The sequence below is a fragment of the Bos grunniens genome, chromosome 10 (genome assembly GCF_055505025.1).
Source record: "Bos grunniens cultivar Pamir isolate PY7600 chromosome 10, Bosgru_T2T1.0, whole genome shotgun sequence".
Classification (NCBI taxonomy): domain Eukaryota; kingdom Metazoa; phylum Chordata; class Mammalia; order Artiodactyla; family Bovidae; genus Bos; species Bos grunniens.
Genome location: NC_141174.1, coordinates 58,538,424 through 58,555,802, shown reverse-complemented (window position 1 = coordinate 58,555,802; position 17,379 = coordinate 58,538,424). Strand labels below are relative to the sequence as shown.

Genomic DNA, 17,379 nt, shown 5'->3' with positions numbered 1-17,379 from the left:
AGGGCCTATTTCTAGAACCCGTAGATCAGTTGCTTGTGATTACTTTTCTGAACAAAGAGAAAGAGGATTCCCCAGAGGTTCTGAGTTGTGTTCTTAAAGCCTATGGCCTAGGAATGCCAACCAGACCTGAAAGAGCAGCCATCCTCCCAAAGGCAAAGTCATGGGGAGACAATAACTTACGAATGAACAGGGAGAATCTCTGAAGAGACTGAGAACATCACAGGTGAACAACTCCTGTCCCCTAAAGCTGGAGAAGCTTAAGATTCCCTGAAGCAAGCTCCCATCTCCTCCTTGGAGGCTCTCGCACCATGTCAGAGAAATGGAGCCTCACCAGCCACTCCAGGGCCTGAGTGCAGAGCAGGCTACCCACCTTCCTCAGAAGGCCAACCCTGAGGAGTGTAGGGGGAACCAGAGCTTTTGTTTAAAGGAGAAATCTTCCTAGCTTCCCAGGGGATCAGGTGTCAGCAGAAAGTATAAAGGCACTTTGAACTCCTTAGCAAGGGAGGAGTTTCTTCTTATACCCCTGGGGACAGGGGCCTGCTTAACCATCACTGTCAGGGTCTTCAGGTGCTGGTAGGTCAAGGCAGCAAGGTTCAAGGCACAGGAGAGTCTCTGGCCAGTCAGACAATGCCATATGGCTTAATCTCAGCGCAATTCTCCATTCTATCTGCTCCCAAGCAGCTAAAAAAACCTCTTTGGAAAATGTGTTTAAAATTCTCTATTTTGAGTGCAGGCTTTGGTGCTTCAACATTCTTCCTGCCTTAATTCTGAATCCACACCCAAAACCCAGCTGAAATCCCTTCAAAACAAAGCCAGCCCCTGGACTCTAGCTTTCCCCCTGTGCCTCCCCTGGTTTGCTTTTGAACCACCCAGTGAAATTCCCTGGCGCCAACTCTCCTTGATCCCGCTCCAGACCCCAACAAAGGCTTGAAGGCCCATGAGTTGTCACTCCCCACCTACTCAGTCAGAACCCGGATTCTGGCTGTGCCCATAGGGTCCTGCATGGCATGCAGTGACCTGCTCTCTGGGACCTTTGAGTAGAGGCAGCTTCTTCCCTTCAAGCCTTGGTCTCTACATCGCTTGTGGCCACACCAACTTTACTATACCTTATCCAGAGTCTGCACTCCTCCCACAAAAGCCACGTGCGAGAACAGTGTAAGAACCCCTCATCACGACCCTTCTGTGGGTGATGGGCCATCTGTAACCCAGTTCCTCAACTCACATGTGCTCCTCCCTGAAAAGGTCTCAGCTCACAACAATCTGCTTTTCCATCCAGCAGAGTCACTAAGAGCTGCAGGGACAAACGTGCCTGAGAAATATCCAGCTCACGCCAACGCAGGGTTGAAATCAATCCTGACTGAGGGGAGCTGGAAAAGATTTCATTCTACTTGCATAAAAATAATTCCTGCTTGTGACTCAGGCTAGATCGAGAACCCAAAGCCAAGGGCAGCCTCCCCAGGGAAACTGGTTTTTAACAAACTGGCTGGAGAAAGGAAAACCCACACACTCTTTCAATGCCAGTTTGATGGACTGAAAACGAATGTGCACTTTAAGTGTGCTCACTTCACAAAACAGAGCCTTCATCGCCATTTTTCTCTTGTTTTCTCTATCTCAGTTGTCACTGGGACACATGCACACTGTGTCATGCCTTTAAAACTGCATGCACACACACACACGTTTATATACTTCTCCTGCAAGCCACCTCCATGAATAGCCCAGCCTGATTTATGCACAGCAGAGGTCTTTAGGAAAATGATTGTTATTTTCTACGGCCCCGAAGCTTGGACGGCAACCACAGGGTAACTGACTACGGGAGGCAGCCTCTCATAGATGGTCCCAAAGATCCCTTCCCTCCTGGTATTCAGGGTCTTCTATAATCCCCTTCCTTTGAGTAGCTGGCTTCCAACCAAGACACTAAAGCAATACTGAGGAGACATCACTTTTATGGTCACTGCCAACCTGCTAGCTGGCCTCCTGACGCTGGCTTTGATAAAGAAAGTTACCTTGTGGGAGATGTCTGAGTGGCAAGAAGCTGAAGGTCACCTCCAGGCAATAGCCAGCAGGGACCTGAAAGTCCTTGGGGAAAGGAACCCTGCCAATAACCACGTGAGCCTCTTTCCCCACCTGGACCCCAGATGAGACCCCAGGTCTGGCAGACCCCCTGACTGCAGCCTTGTGAAGATCCTAAAGCAAACGAATGAGCTAGACCATACACATAATAATACTGTGTACTGTTTTAAGCTGTTACATGTTTGGGGTAAATGGCTATGCTGCAATAGATTACTAATACACTGGGGAAGCAACAGATTGGCCTGGCCTACGTTTAAGTCTGTGGGTTCCAGAGAGAATCCCAAAAGTAGAGAAGCAGAGATGAAATAGGGACAATTGAAAATGTCCCTGAAATCAGAAAGAGGGCAACCATAGCAAAGAATGACAATCCTAGAAAACTCCCAGCATGGAAAAGTAGCTAATTTCAAGGTTCTACTACAACCCCAGAAGGTAACCCAAGTCCTCCGAGACAAGCAGAAGTTAAAAGAAGGGAGAATGATTCTCGAAGGGGTTAGGACAAGCAGCAGCTCACCTACATTAACATTCTGATTTTAATCCTCACCACATCTAAGTGGCGATTAATTTCAACTTCTTTGTTTTAAACCAAGACCTAAGGAATGAAATGCTTTCGAAACACTATCTCAGCTGACCTGAGCAGCCAGATGTTTAAATATGAAATTCTACTGACCTGAGCAGCCAGATGTTTAAATATGAAATTCTACTGACAAGATTTTTTTATCTGGTTCTCATTTCTGAGAGCCAGTAGTGCGTTAAGTCAAACTGAATGACGAGTTTCTACAAGGGAGGAAAAAGCAGTATTCCTACTGTGGAGCTCAGCAGAAACGTGAGAGGTTTGTGTGCATCACCTGATGCCTCCTCCCACCCCCACCACCCCAGACCTAGAGGGTGCCTCCATCTGTAGAGAGTGTCTGTTGTCAAGTGGGACAACCATCCGTGACTTACACCTCTACTCCATCCTAACTTGAAAAGTCCTTGAGCTCTGTCTAAACCTGGGGGTGTTTTTAGGGAGAAAAAACCACCTCAGGGCTGAACTGAGTCACAGTTTGGGGTCATTTCAATATAAACTGTGTTTTCAAGAAAGCCATACAGCTAAGCTTCTGTACATCAGAAGTGGAAACGTTCAAGAGCCAGGTTCAAAAAGCCCCACATCTGGAAAGGAGCAGAGGACTGTGCTTGCCCTGACATATTTGTTCTGTCAAGAACATGTGGCTTTCGGCTGCTGGTCCATTCAGCCCATCCAGATGAAACCAAAGGGAAAGGGAAGGAGAAGCCAACGGGCTGGTGAGGAGGGCAGGGCCAGGCTATGCGATCTGTTTAAGATCTGATCTAGTTAAGAACAGGCTTCTCTGTTTGAGGAGGAGGAGAAGGGGACGACAGAGGACAAGATGGGTAGATGGTATCACCAACTCAATGGACATGAGTTTGAGCAATCTCCAGGAGATAGTGAAGGACAGGGAAGCCTGGCATTCTGCAGTCCATGGGATCACAAAGAGTCGTACACAAGAGGGACTGAACAACGGCAAAGAAGCTCCTGAGTTATAAGGCTATTCTTAGCAGATTTGCTCAGTGCGCCCAGGTATTCCGGGGCCAGATGCAAAAAGCGATTTGAAAACAGCATTTTCGATTTCTGTTCCTAAAACTGATTCCTTTCCCACCATCCTCTCATTTCCAAGTATCTCATTTAACCATTATTTGTGTGTATTACTGACATGAAGATCTTTAGTGAATTATGTAGGCTTACTGAATGATCTCTATATTAAGGTACTACTAATCCCAGTTTCATGAACATTTATAATCAGAGTGTTATGCCTAGTTTTTCAGTAACAACCTCATACATCTTGAAGTTAAATTTGAACAGTCAGTCCTGCTTTCTGGTTTAGTGATTTTACAAAATATGGTATAAAGTCTTAAAGATAGTTAGATTTCTGGAAGGAAATCTTTGAGTACTTAGGTATGCATTAATATCCTTTTATATCTGTGGATTTTTCTTCTCTCTCTCTCCCTCTCCCCTTTCAGAGAGGGAGAGAGAGACAAAGGAATAAATTACACAGAAAGAATTATATGTATGTTTAGAGATTGCTTCAAATACCACTTCAAGCAGGGGAATAGCAACTAAAAATTGGGCAAGACTGGAAGTGCTGAATTAAGCCATTAGCTAAAGAGACTGAAGGATGGAGACTTCCTCCCAGGGGAATATACAATTTTCCCTCGCATCCCTCTGAGCTACAGTAGCTCCAGGGAACAGGAGACTGCAAGCTGGCAGGAGCTCCGCACTGATCCAGGCACGTCTCCTCCAAGGACAACCATACTCGCTCAACAATCTGGTGCCAAGGTAATCACATTTGGCCTCTGACTCAAAGGGCACCTTTTTTTTCTCTTCCAGCAGTTCCAGGGGGTGTGAGTCAAAGGAAAGGAGAGGTTTCTGAGAGGCCCTGGGGATGTGGGGATGTGCATCCAAAGCAACTTTCAGGGTCACTGAGCCACCCACAGGTACTCACCGGTGCACCGGTGCCCATCTCCAGCATAACCAGGCAGGCAGGCGCAGCTGAAGGAGCCGTCTCCATGGTGAATGCACCGGGCCTGGCTGGCGGGAGCACAGTTATGATGGCCATCCTCACAGGGGTTGGGAGGTGGGGTGATCACTGAAGAGAGAAGAAGGCAAAGATGTCCAAGAGCCCTGGCCTGCGAATGGGTGAGCCCTGCTCTTTGCAGTGTGATCTGCACACCAACAGCATGGGGACACCTGGGGGTTTATAAGGAATGCAGTTCCCAGACCCCAACCCAGAGCCAGTGAACCGGAATAGGAATTTTAACAAGATCCCTGGATGGTTGTATGCAAATTACAATCTAAGAAGTGCCGGTCTTGGTTTGTGTCTATAATACTAGGCATGAAAATAAGTCATCAGCAAATGTCCTTGACTAAAGCAGAACACTGCTGCTTGGCATGCCTGTGTACATGTACACACACACACACACACACACACGAGTCTTTATGATTGCTGCTACCTTTTCATCTCACTGGATTCAAAAGTGGGTTTTCTCTAATATCATCTGGCTCTAACAATGAAATGACTTTGGAATTCTAGTTCTTTTGGATCCACTCTTATGTCAAGTATTTATCTGGAACTCTAGAAAGGGTATATTTATTACCAATGGAGCTTTTGGTCAGTCAAATAGGACTGCTGCTGCTAAGTCGCTTCAGTCGTGTCTGACTCTGCGTGACCCCATAGACAGCTCCCCCGTCCCTGTGATTCTCCAAGCAAGAACACTGGAGTGGGCTGCCATTTCCTTCTCCAATGCATGAAAGTGAAAGTGAAGTCGCTCAGTCATGTCCGACCCTCAGCGACCCCATGGACCCTCAGGACCCTTCCAGGCTCCTCCATCCATGGGATTTTCCAGGCAAGAGTACTGGAGTGGGGTGCCACTGCCTTCTCTGATCAAATAGGACAAGCCTCTTTAAATTACAAAATCTATGTCATTCTGATTTGAGAAACACTTGACCTCTACCTAGAGCTGTTTGTATTAGAAAAGTTCATAGTCTTACTACATGATTGGGCCAAACATCAAGCTGCACAGCAGTCCTGACAGAGGTGAACATCCTTCCATGACTTACATCAAAAATTTCTATTTAGATAGATAAATAGCACAACACAACAACAACAAAAAAAACCCAGACAAAAACAAAACCCCAACACACAGGACTGAACTGAGCCATAGCTTTGGGTTCTTCCCATGTGAACTGTTTCCTAGAAAACCATGCAGCAGATCTCCTGTAGAGCCGCAGTGGAAAGTCATGCACCCTGGAGCACGGGTGGGCACTCACAGATGCAGGTGTGCCGGTCGTCTGCAAACACGTAGCCACTCCGGCACTCACATCTGTAGCTCCCCAGCAGGTTGACGCACACAGAGTTGGGGCCGCAGCGGTGGAAGCCAGTCGCACATTCATTGACATCTAAAGAGGAGTAAGAACAGAAAGGGCTGCTTAAACCAAAGGCCCCACAAGTGGAAGGTCTGCAGACTCGGTATTCTCTCAGCCCTGAGAGGTTTCGGTGGGACTAGCGGTCGGTAGACTAAATGGGAGGCAAAGTTCAGGCTGCTCAGCACCAGATGTAGATGCGCACTGCAGCCCGCCGTAAAAATAAACATTTATTTCAAGTCATTCACGTATGACCCCCAGGGAGATGTGTTCTGAACAAATCTTCTGAGAATTCTTTAAACATTTAAGCAATTCTGAACACTGAGAAGAAAAACACACAGAGTAACCATGTTTCTTTTAAAGTGTAAAGAAATCTCCATGACTGCTTTTGAGATACAGTAACTGAAAGAAATGGATGAAATGGATGTCTGAAATCTGAAGGTAACCAGAAAAATGTACTCTTTAATGAATGTAAAAAATACTTGATTCAGGCTCAAAATGACAATATTTAACAGCATAAAATATCCACGAATTACAATAGCCCTAAATACCCACTCCAAACTGCTCTGGCAAACCTAACCAGAATATGCCTGGTTTTTAAATAGTTGGTATATTTAGATGAATAGCTGCTAAACTCATTGATCCATGAGTTTATGACAAAGCAGACATTTGTCTTCTATGAACAGAATGCTGGAGGCCTTCATGGAGGAACACAGAGCACCAGGGTCTTACCCACACAATTCCGTCCATCTCCCTGGTACCCAGATGCACACTCGCAGGTGTAGTCCACACCTGTCGCCGGATGGCACCGAGCTGTGGTGGCACATGTGTGGCTCCCATCATAGCAAGGATTCACTGGGGTGGGCTCGGAGTCTCCTGGGTGGGTAGAGAGAAAATACAAAGGAAAAGCACAATCTGGCTGTCATCAAGAGAATGGCACAGAAGGAAGTAGATAGGCAAGTGGAACTGGCTGTGGACTTGTAAGTTTGAAGCCTGCCTGGAGACCTGACTAAATTATTAATATCTAAAGTGAGGGTGGATCATCTGCATTGCAGTTCTCAATTCCAGAATGGCTTCCTCTTGCCTTCTCTGCAGATAACTAACCTTTTCTTATTTACAGCAGGTTTGTGTCCAGGGAATAAAAATAGCCAACACATAGCATCCTTTTAGGAGAAGGCGATGGCACCCCAGTCCAGTGTTCCTGCCTGGAGAATCCCAGGGACGGGGGAGCCTGGTGGGCTGCCGTCCATGGGATCGCTGAGGGTTGGATATGACTGAACGACTTCACTTTTACTTTTCACTTTCATGCATTGGAGAAGGCAATGGCAACCCACTCCAGTGTTCTTGCCTGGAGAATCCCAGGGACGGGGGAGCCTGGTGGGCTGCCGTCTATGGGGTTGCACAGAGTCAGAAACGACTGAAGTGACCTGGCAGCAGCAGCAGCATCCTTTTATTTAAAAGTACTTTCATTCTATCATCTTCTGTGATTCTCGGGATAATTCTGTGAGGCAGGCTGTCATTCCTTTTATTGGTAATTTTCACCAATAAGGAAAATAAGCAAGAGACATTAGAAAAATTGTCCAAGCTCAGAAAGCCAGGAAATGGGGCAGCAAAAGTTATACCAAAAATTTCTGCCTCTAAATCGGACAGTCTCACTAAGTGCACTATTCTATGTTTCAAAGTTCAATTAATGAGAAAATCTTGTCTTTTTTTTTTTTTTTTAAGATTTATAAGACCAAATAAATGGGAATTACTTGTGCAGTATTTACTCTTTAGGATTAACCTTGCCATGGCTCCATCCGACCACCAGGCAGTGATGACAGCTAACATCTGAAATCTTCCCTTGATCTACTAGATTGAGTGTAACAGTAATGCGTATTAAGCACTTATGTGCCAGGCATTGTTCTAAACCATTACTTACTCTACTCTATTAATTACTCATGACTATACTGTGAGGAATGTATTATCATCTTCTTTTTACCGCAGCACAGAGAGGTCAAGTAACCTGACCAAGGTCACAGAGCCAGAAGAGGTGGACGGGTCCAAAAGTCAGGCAGAGGCCATGCTCCCCAAATCACACAGGCATGCTTGGACGTCCCTCATCCCTCCCCTTTGATTCTCTTGCCAGGCGGTCTGGAAGTATAGCATTTGGGTTGTGGCGGCAGGGTTAACTTGATCTTACTGACCAAGGTCCTGAGTCAGTGCCCAGTGTGTGCTGCAGTTGAAAACAACAGGGTCATGTCTTCACTGAAGGCCCCACGTGAAACAAAGACCTGACTGCCTCCCATTATTCTCTCTCCATTTTAGGAGAAGGTTTTGTACCAAATTCCTGACCTACCCAGCCAAAGGAAGAAGTGAGCTTTGAGATACTTTAGTTTATAAATACTGATGACTTAGCCTTCTTGTTCAGTGCTCTCCAGCATCAAAACTGCACCATGGCGCATTCCAGCAGAGATTAGTGGGTATACATAATGTCAGGAGCTTACCAGCCTGAGAGGCATTAAAAGGAGGGAAAAAAAAAAAAAATACAGCCCAGAAGTTGATTGGCCAACTTGGACAGGATACACTAGCCTGCCTGAAATTGAGGAGAAAGTGTGAATACCTGCATCATACTGACTTAAAATAGCCTCCACTGACAGCGTGGCCACATCATTTGCTGAGCCCAATGCAAAACAAAACTGTGGAACTCTTTGTTCAAAATTATTAAGAGTTTCAAGACAATGACAGCACAGCTTTAAACCAAGTATCAGCCAATTTCTGAGCCTGAGGCCCTGTGCTCAGAATTTGGTTTCCAAAAACACTATATTAAAAATCCATTTTTAAAACTGTGAGTCTATTCATTCTCTGTGACTAGTTAGCTTTTCTCCTATTATAGTAAGTAAAGAAGAGCTGTATCCTTCTTAAGACATTTTCTATTTCTCCCTCTCCCTCTTGAACAGTTTGACTCTCTGACAGAGGATCTGGAACTAATTTAGTCATTTAATCAAGAGGAGAAGACTGGTTTTCCTTAAAGGAACAGTCCGTTCAGCTTCAATGCATGGCCCTCTGCCCAAAGGCTCCTCAACTGGAGAGCTGAGCCCTGAACTGGGAGCAAGGGCAGGAAGCATTCCTGGATCCTGTCCTGCAACCCCACCAACACCAGCCAAGCCACACGGGAAGCTCAAACACTTGCGCAAGCCAGGGGGCTGGCTGGTGGTTAAGGAGAAGGGCTCCCTGGGAAGACTGCCTCCTGAACCCCGGACACCCAGCTGGGAGCTCCCACATCAGGTGGGGCTGCTGTTTTGTTTCACACACATTCCAACCAGATCACCGCTCCCTCTGGAAAAAGGGAAAGGCTCTTAAGATACTTGCAGGCACTGAGAGAGGAAAGAAAAGAGGCTGTGTTTTTCTTTTTAATTTTCTTCTTTCTTCCCCATTTTTCTCCCATTTGGATAGAATGAACAGTATTGCTGTTTTACATAGGGGTGGATGGATGAGCAGGGTTGAAACACAAAGGTTAAACATCCACATTCCTTCTTTTAAAATTTGATCTATGTTACAAGGCAGTCCTGGAGTCTGTGGGGTCCACGGGGAACAGCCATGAGTGAGGGGTGAGAGTGGGCGCTGGATTTGAGCCCCGGCTCAACTCTTCCAGCTGTGACCAGGCAAATTACATCATGTCTACGCCATTGTCTCTGTAAAAGGGAATAACAGTCCCTTGACTGGTAGGGTTGTTGTGGGGATTTGATGAGTTAAATTCATGAAAGGTACTTAGAACGGTGCTTGGCATCAAGTAAAACTCCTTTACTACTACCACTACTACCGGTACTAATTATTATTATAATTAGACCTGGGTAAGAAAGGAAAAAAATCATGTCATTCTAAAAGCAAATTAGCAGCCTGGTACCCACCAGTTTGTGGGCTTTCTGACCTTTTGCTACTCCCTTAGGGTAAGTCTCGAGGAAAGATACACCCAGAGATCTGTCTTTTCCATAAATGATTCCAGAGTCTGAATGGGACTCTGGCCTGGGAGGTTCTCCCACTAAGTTACTTCTCTTACAGATCAGACTCCTACACCTAGTGAAGGGCTGAACTGGACATTCAAAGGTGATGGTCGTTTTCCCTAGGTGTTTCTGTTGAAATCTCTCCTTAAGAAATCAGCAAAAACTGATTCTTTCCTTCCTTCTGAGGTACATGTTTCTATAAAGTCAGCTGATATTTTCATGCTATTAATTCGCTACATTATAATCCCTTGTTCAGACACTCAGCGGCTATGCCCCCAACCAAGTTTCTTAAAACTGAACCAACCAAGCACACCAACAAGCTCAGGATTCCTGTTTTGTGTCACCTCTACATTCCACAGGAGAACCCACTCCTCTTTATCTCCTGTTATCATACTGCTGAAGTGACACCTGCCCAGAGAGCCCAAGGAGGTGGTAAAGGAGGCCTCGGCTCTAGTGGTAAAATATAGTTATGAACCCACCCGTCTGAGGTGCAGATTCTGGACTCAGCAGTATCAGTACTGCTGAGTATCAGTAGAACTGAAGGGAAACCTTCACTCTCATCGTGTGCCTCTAGTCTTCAAGAACAAAACTGCCTACTGGCTTTCAGAATTAAAATGTCGCCTTGATCTGACAAAGTCATTTCCCATCAGTAGGGTTCCCGGACTTCCAGGCTCATCCTCTGGCTTGCCCAGAACATTTTTAAAAGTTTAAACACATTTTATTGTTTAAAACAGTTTTAGGTTATCAAAAAATCGAGCAGAAAGTATAGAGTTTCCATAGCCACCCCCTAACCAATTTACACAGATTCCTCTATTATTACCATTATGTATTAGTATATACATTCATATCACAGTAATCCAAGTCTATGCCCCAACCAGTAACACTGAAGAAGCTGAAGTTTAACAGTCCTATGAAGACCTACAAGACCTTCTAGAACTAACACCCAAAAAGATGTCCTTTTCATTGTAGGGGACTGGAATGCAAAAGTAGGAAGTCAAGAAACACCTGGAGTAACAGGTAAATTTGGCCTTGAAATACGGAATGAAGCAGGGCAAAGACTAATAGAGTTTTGCCAAGAGAATGCACTGGTCATAGCAAACACCCTCTTCCAACAACACAAGAGAAGACTCTACACATGGACATCACCAGATGGTCAACACCAAAATCAGACTGATTATATTCTTTGCAGCCAAAGATGGAGAAGCTCTATACAGTCAGCAAAAACAAGACTGGGAGCTGACTGTGACTCAGATCATGAACTCCTTATTGCCAAATTCAGACTTAAATTGAAGAAAGTAGGGAAAACCACTAGACCAGTCAGGTATGACTTAAATCAAATCCCTTACGATTATACAGTGGAAGTGAGAAATAGATTTAAGGGCCTAGATCTGACAGAGTGCCTGATGAACTATGGACAGAGGTTCATGACATTGTACAGGAGACAGGGATCAAGACCATCCCCATGGAAAAGAAATGCAAAAAAGCAAAATGGCTGTCTGAGGAGGCCTTGCAAATAGCTGTGAAAAGAAGTGAAGTGAAAAGCAAAGGAGAAAAGGAAAGATATAAGCATCTGAATGCAGAGTTCCAAACAACAGCAAGAAGAGATAAGAAAGCCTTCCTCAGCAATCAATGCAAAGAAATAGAGGAAAACAGAATGGGAAAGACTAGAGATCTCTTCAAGAAAATTGAGATACCAAGGGAACATTTCATGCAAAGATGGGCTCGATAAAGGACAGAAATGGTATGGACCTAACAGAAGCAGATGTTAAGAAGAGGTGGCAAGAATACATAGAAGAACTGTACAAAAAAGATCTTCACGACCCAGATAATCATGATGCTCTGATCACTCACCTAGAGCCAGACATCCTGGAATGTGAAGTCAAGTGGGCCTTAGAAAGCATCACTACGAACAAAGCTAGTGGAGGTGATGGAATTCCAGTTGAGCTATTTCAAATCCTGAAAGATGATGCTGTGAAAGTGCTGCACTCAATATGCCAGCAAATTTGGAAAACTCAGCAGTGGCCACAGGACTGGAAAAGGTCCGTTTTCATTTCAATCCCAAAGAAAGGCAATGCCAAAGAATGCTCAAACTACTGCACAATTGCACTCATCTCACATGCTAGTAAAGTAATGCTCAAAATTCTCCAAGCCAGGTTTCAGCAATACGTGAACTGTGAACTTCCAGATGTTCAAGCTGGTTTTAGAAAAGGCAGAGGAACCAGAGATCAAATTGCCAACATCTGCTGGATCATGGAAAAAGCAAGAGAGTTCCAGAAAAACATCTATTTCTGCTTTACTGACTATGCCAAAGCCTTTGATTGTGTGGATCACAATAAACTGTGGAAAATTCTGAAAGAGATGGGGATACCAGACCACCTGACCTGCCTCTTGAGAAACCTATATGCAGGTCAGGAAACAACAGTTAGAACTGGACATGGAACAACAAACTGGTTCCAAATAGGAAAAGGAGTATGTCAAGGCTGCATATTGTCAGCCTGCTTATTTAACTTTTACGCAGAGTACATCATGAGAAACTCTGGACTGGAAGAAGCACAAGCTGGAATCAAGATTGCCGGGAGAAATATCAATAACCTCAGATATGCAGATGACACCACCCTTGTGGCAGAAAGTGAAGAGGAACTAAAAAGCCTCTTGATGAAAGTGAAAGAGGACAGTGAAAAAGTGGGCTTAAAGCTCAACATTCAGAAAACTAAGATCATGGCATCCGGTCCCATCACTTCATGGCAAATAGATAGGGAAACAGTGGAAACAGTGTCAGACTTTATTTTGGGGGGCTCCAAAATCACTGCAGATGGTGACTGCAGCCATGAAATTAAAAGACGCTTACTGCTTGGAAGGAAAGTTATGACCAACCTAGATAGCATATTCAAAAGCAGAGACGTTACTTTGCCAACAAAGGTCCGTCTAGTCAAGGCTATGGTTTTTCCAGCGGTCATGTATGGATGTGAGAGTTGGACTGTGAAGAAAGCTGAGCGCTGAAGAATTGATGCTTTTGAACTGTGGTGTTGGAGAAGACTCTTGAGAGTCCCTTGGACTGCAAGGAGATCCAACCAGTCCATTCTGAAGGAGATCAGCCCTGGGTTTTCTTTGGAAGGAATGATGCTAAAGCTGAAACTCCAGTACTTTGGCCACCTCATGTGAAGAGTTGACTCATTGGAAAAGACTCTGATGCTGGGAGAGATTGGGGGCAGGAGAAGGGGACGACAGAGGATGAGATGGCTGGATGGCATCACCAACTCGATGGACGTGAGTTTGAGTGAACTCAGGGAGTTGGTGATGGACAGGGAGGCCTGGCGTGCTGCAATTCATGGGGTCACAAAGAGTCGGACACAACTGAGTGACTGAACTGAACTGATTAGTATATACAATTGTTATAACTGATAAATCTATATTGACACATTATTATTAACTAAAATCATAGTTTACTTTGGGGTAGACTCTCTGTGCTGTACCGTTCTACAGGTTTTGACAAATGTATAATGATGCGTATCCTCCATTACAGTGTCACAGATGGCTTCCCCTGTGCTCCACCTATTCATCCCTCCTTCCCTCCCTCCCCTTGAGCCTCTAGCAACAACTGATCTATTTACTGTCCCTACAATTTTACCTTTCCTAGAAAGTCTAGAATCACACAGTATGAAGCCTTTTCATACTGGCTTCTTTCAGTTAGTAATATGCACTTAAAGTTCCTAGAACAAGTTGGCAGAGTAGAAGGATGAGCACTCATCTTCTCCTGAGGGAACACCAAAATTTCAGCTAGCTGCTGAACAATCATCAACAAGAAAATGTTGGAACCCACCAAAAAAAGATACCCCATGTCCACGGGCAAAGGAGAAGCCACCACAGGACAGTAGGAGGGGCCCAACTGCACCTAAAACCAAACATTATGCCCGCCAGAGGAACTGAGAGGACGCACCAGGACTCAGGGAAAGGAGCAGTGACCCCCCACAAGAGACTGAGCCAGACCTGCCTGTAAATGGTTGAGGGTCTCCTGTGGAGGCATGGGTCAGCAGTGGCCCACTATGGGAAGAGGGGCTCTGGCAGCAGAAGTCCTGGGAGGCATGGCATGTGGCATTAGTCCTCTTGGAGAAGGTCGCCATTAGCCATTCTATTGAGCTGCTGGGTGGGTGATCCACAAACTGGAGAACAGTGATACCAAAGAAGTTCTCGCACTGTTGTGAAAATTCTAGGCCCCACAACAGACTTCCCAACCTGGGGATCCAGCAAAGGGACTGAGAATCCCCAGGGGATCTGACATTGAAGGTCAGCAGGATTTGATTACTGAATTTCCACAGGTCTGGGGAAACAGAGACACTTGGAGGGCCCAACAAAAACTTGTGCACACCAGGACCGAGGAGAAAGGAACAGTGACTCCACAAGAGACTGAATCAGACTCACCTATGAGTGTTTGGGAGTCGCTGGTGGAGGCGTGGGTCAACAGCAGCCTGCCACAGGGCCAGGGGCACTGACAGCAGCAGTCCTGAGAGGCATGGCATGCTGGTTTAAGTTCTTTTGGAGGAGGCTGCCATTACCCCTTCCATAGATTGGCCTCAGGCCAAACTACGGGGAGGGAACACAGCCCCCACCCGTCAGCAGAAAATTGAATTAAAGATTTACTGAGCATGGCCTTGCCAGAGCAAGACCCAGTTTTCCCCCCAGCCAGTCCCTCCCATCAGGAAGCTTCCATAAGCTTCTTATCCTCATCCATCAGAGGGCAGACAGAATGAAAAACACAATCACAGAAAACTAACCAAAATGATCATGTGGATCACAGCTTTGTGAGCCATGCCGTGTAGGGCCACCTAAGACGGACAGGTCATGGTGGAGAGATTTGAAAAAACGGGGTCCACTGGAGAAGGGAATGGCAAATCATTTCAGCATTCTTGCCTTGAGAATCCCATGAACGGTACAAAAAGCAAAGAGATACGACACCGAAAGATGAACCGCCTAGACTGGTAAGTGTCCAATATGCTACTGGAGAAGAGGAGAGAAATGGCTCCAAAAAGAATGAAGAGACGGAGCCAAAGCAGAAAAGATGCCCAGTTGTGGGTGTGCATGGTGGTGAAAGTATAGTCTGATGCTATAAAGAACAATATTGCATAGGAACCTGAAATGTTAGGCTCATGAATCAAGGTAAATTGGAAGTTGTCAAACAGGAGATCGCAAGTGTGAACATTGACATTCTAGCAATCAGTGAACTAAAATGGATGGGAATGGGTGAATTTAATTCAGATGACCATTATATCTACTTCTGTGGGCAAGAATCCCTTAGAAGAAATGGAGTAGCCCCCATAGTCAACAAAAGAGTCCAAAATTCAGTACTTGGGTGCAATCTCAAAAATGACAGAATGAACTCTGTTTGTTTCCAAGGCAAATCATTGAATATCACAGTAATTCAAGTCTATGTCCCAACCACTAATGCTGAAGAAGCTGAAGTTGAATGGTTCTCCGAAGACCTACAAGACCTTCTAGAACTAACACCAAAAAAAAAAAAAAAAAAAAGACACCTTTCATCATAGGGAACTGGAATACAAAGTAGGAAGTCAAGAGATTCCTGCAGTAACAGGCAAATTTGGCCTTGGAGTACAAAATGAACAGGGCAAAGGCTAATAGAGTTTTGCCAAGAGAACGCACTGATCACAGCAAACCCCCTTTTCCAACAACACAAGAGATAACTCTACATATGGACATCACCAGACGGTCAATAACAAAATCAGATTATTATATTCTTTGCAGCCGAAGTTGGAGAAGCTCTATCCAGTCAGCAAAAACAAGACCAGGAGCCGAGTGTCACTCAGATCATGAACTCCTCATTGCAAAATTCAGACTTAAATTGAAGAAAGTAGGGGAAACCACTAGACCACTCAGGTATGTCCTAAATCAAATCCCTTAATAATTATACAGTGGAAGTGACAAATAGATTCAAGGGAATAGATCTGATAGAGTGCCTGAAGAACTATGGACAGAGCTTTATAACATTGTACAGGAGGCAGTGATCAAAACCATCCCCAAGAAAAAGAAATGTAAAAAGGCAAAATGTTTGTCTGAGGAGGCCTTAAAAAAAGTTAAAGGAGAAAAGATATACTCATCTGAATGCAGAGTTCCAAAGAATAGCAAGGAGAAATAAGAAAGCCTTCTTAAGTGAACAATGCAAAAAAATAGAGGAAAACAATAGGTTGGGAAGGACTAGAGATCTCTTCAAGAAAATCAGAGATACCTAGAGAACATTCAATGCAAAGACAGGCACAATAAAGGACAGAAATAGTATGGACCTAACAGAAGCAGAAGATATTAAGAAAAGGTGGCAAGAAAACAGAATTGTACAAAAAAGGACTTAATGACCTGGATCACCACGATGGTGTGGTCACTCACCTAGAGCCACACATCCTAGAGCGTGAAGTCAAGCGGGCCTTAGGAAGCACTGAGAGAAGTTAAGTGCAAATGAAAGTCGCTCAGTCATGTCCAACTCTTTGCAATCCCATGGACTATACAGTCCATGGAATTCTCCAGGTCATAATACTGAAATGGGTAGCCTTTCCCTTTTCCAGTGGATCTTCCCAACCCAGGGATCGAACCTAGGTCTCCTGCCTTTCAGGCACATTCTTTACCAGCTGAGCCACAAGGGAAGCCCAAGAATACTGGAGTGGGTAGCCTATCCCTTCTCCTGACCCAGGATTCGACCCCAACCCAGGGTCTCCTGCATTGCATGTAGATTCTTTACCAACTAAGCTATCAGCGAAGCCCTAGGAAGCATTACTATGAACAAAGCTAGTGGAGGTGATGGGATTACAGCTGAGCTATTTCAAATCCCAACAGATGATGCTGTGAAAGTGCTGCACTCAATATGCCAGCAAATTTGGAAAACTCAGCAGTGGCCACAGGACTGGAAAAGGTCAGTTTTCATTCCAAAGAAGTGCAAAGCCAAAAAATGTTCAAACTACCATACAATTGCATTCATTTCACATGCTAGCAAGGCAATGCTCAAAATCCTTCAAGCTAGGCTTCAAAGTATGCAAGCTGAGAATTTCCAGATTTACAAGCTGTATTTAGAAAGGGCAAAGGAACCAGAGATCAAAATGCCCACACCTGTTGGGTCACAGAAAAAGCAAGGGAATCCCAGAAAAAATCTACTTCTGCTTCATTGACTATGCTAAAGCCTTTGACTGTGTGGATTACAATAAACTGTGGGAAATTCCTCAAGAGATGGAATACCAGACTACCTTACCTGCCCCAAGAAATTTATGTGCAGGTCAAGAAGCAACAGTTAGAACCACCCATGGAACAACAAACTGGTTCAAAATTGGGAAAGGAGTACAGCAAGGCTATATATTGTCAACCTACTTATTTAATCTCTATGCATAGTACATGATGCGAAATGCCAGGCTGGAT

General features: G+C 44.9%; 1 protein-coding gene across 2 annotated transcripts in view; it reads right to left on the bottom strand.

The window, feature by feature from the left end:
- The window catches only part of NID2 (nidogen 2), a 92,673-nt gene that overhangs the window by 15,816 nt on the left and 59,478 nt on the right, over positions 1-17,379 (bottom strand). For both annotated transcript variants that reach the window (XM_086321510.1, XM_086321512.1), the window contains 3 exons: positions 6,719-6,862; positions 5,894-6,022; positions 4,569-4,712 (listed from right to left, as the gene is read on the bottom strand). In XM_086321510.1, the coding sequence (XP_086177636.1) occupies positions 4,569-4,712; positions 5,894-6,022; positions 6,719-6,862 (417 nt within the window). The remainder of the gene's footprint in view (positions 1-4,568; positions 4,713-5,893; positions 6,023-6,718; positions 6,863-17,379) is intronic.